Source organism: Bison bison, unplaced genomic scaffold, assembly GCF_000754665.1.
Source record: "Bison bison bison isolate TAMUID 2011002044 unplaced genomic scaffold, Bison_UMD1.0 scf7180017864299, whole genome shotgun sequence".
NCBI classification, from domain to species: Eukaryota; Metazoa; Chordata; class Mammalia; order Artiodactyla; family Bovidae; genus Bison; species Bison bison.
Window position 1 is genome coordinate 3,266,673 of NW_011494871.1, and position 399 is coordinate 3,267,071.

Below are 399 nucleotides of genomic sequence, written 5' to 3' on the forward strand. Positions count from 1 at the left end.
AACCCTGACTTGCATGTTATGATCTTGTTTGTTTCGGGACTCTCTAGCTGACTGATGGGGCAACTGAGGCCCAGGGCAGTGAACCGGTGTCCGGTTCCGCACACATTAAAGGCCGGGCCAGAGTGCAGACACCGTCCCCCGCCCACAACCCCCGCCCCAGTCCAGACCCCAGGCCCGCAATCGTAGGCTCATAACTCCCTCCCCCTCTCCAGGCTCGCGGGGCAAGCCGGCGAGCCAGCGCCCCTTCCGCCCCTTCCGCCCCTTCCGCCCCTTCCGGCTCGCCCTGCTCGGCCCAGCCCGCCTACCTGCCGAGCCGTCGGGGCCGTCTTTGTCCGCGCGGCCGGGCTCGCCGGCGCCCTGCTGGCGATCGTTGTCGCAGCCGCCCTGGTCCAGGCGCGC

At 69.4% G+C, this 399-nt stretch overlaps 1 protein-coding gene across 1 annotated transcript in view; it reads right to left on the bottom strand.

Annotated features, from left to right (window-relative positions):
* Positions 1-399, bottom strand: part of SHISA2 (shisa family member 2) — a gene marked incomplete at its 5' end in the record, with an annotated part of 5,918 nt that extends 5,519 nt beyond the window's left edge. The window contains one exon of the mRNA XM_010851251.1: positions 306-399. Coding sequence (XP_010849553.1) covers positions 306-399 — 94 coding nt within the window. The remainder of the gene's footprint in view (positions 1-305) is intronic.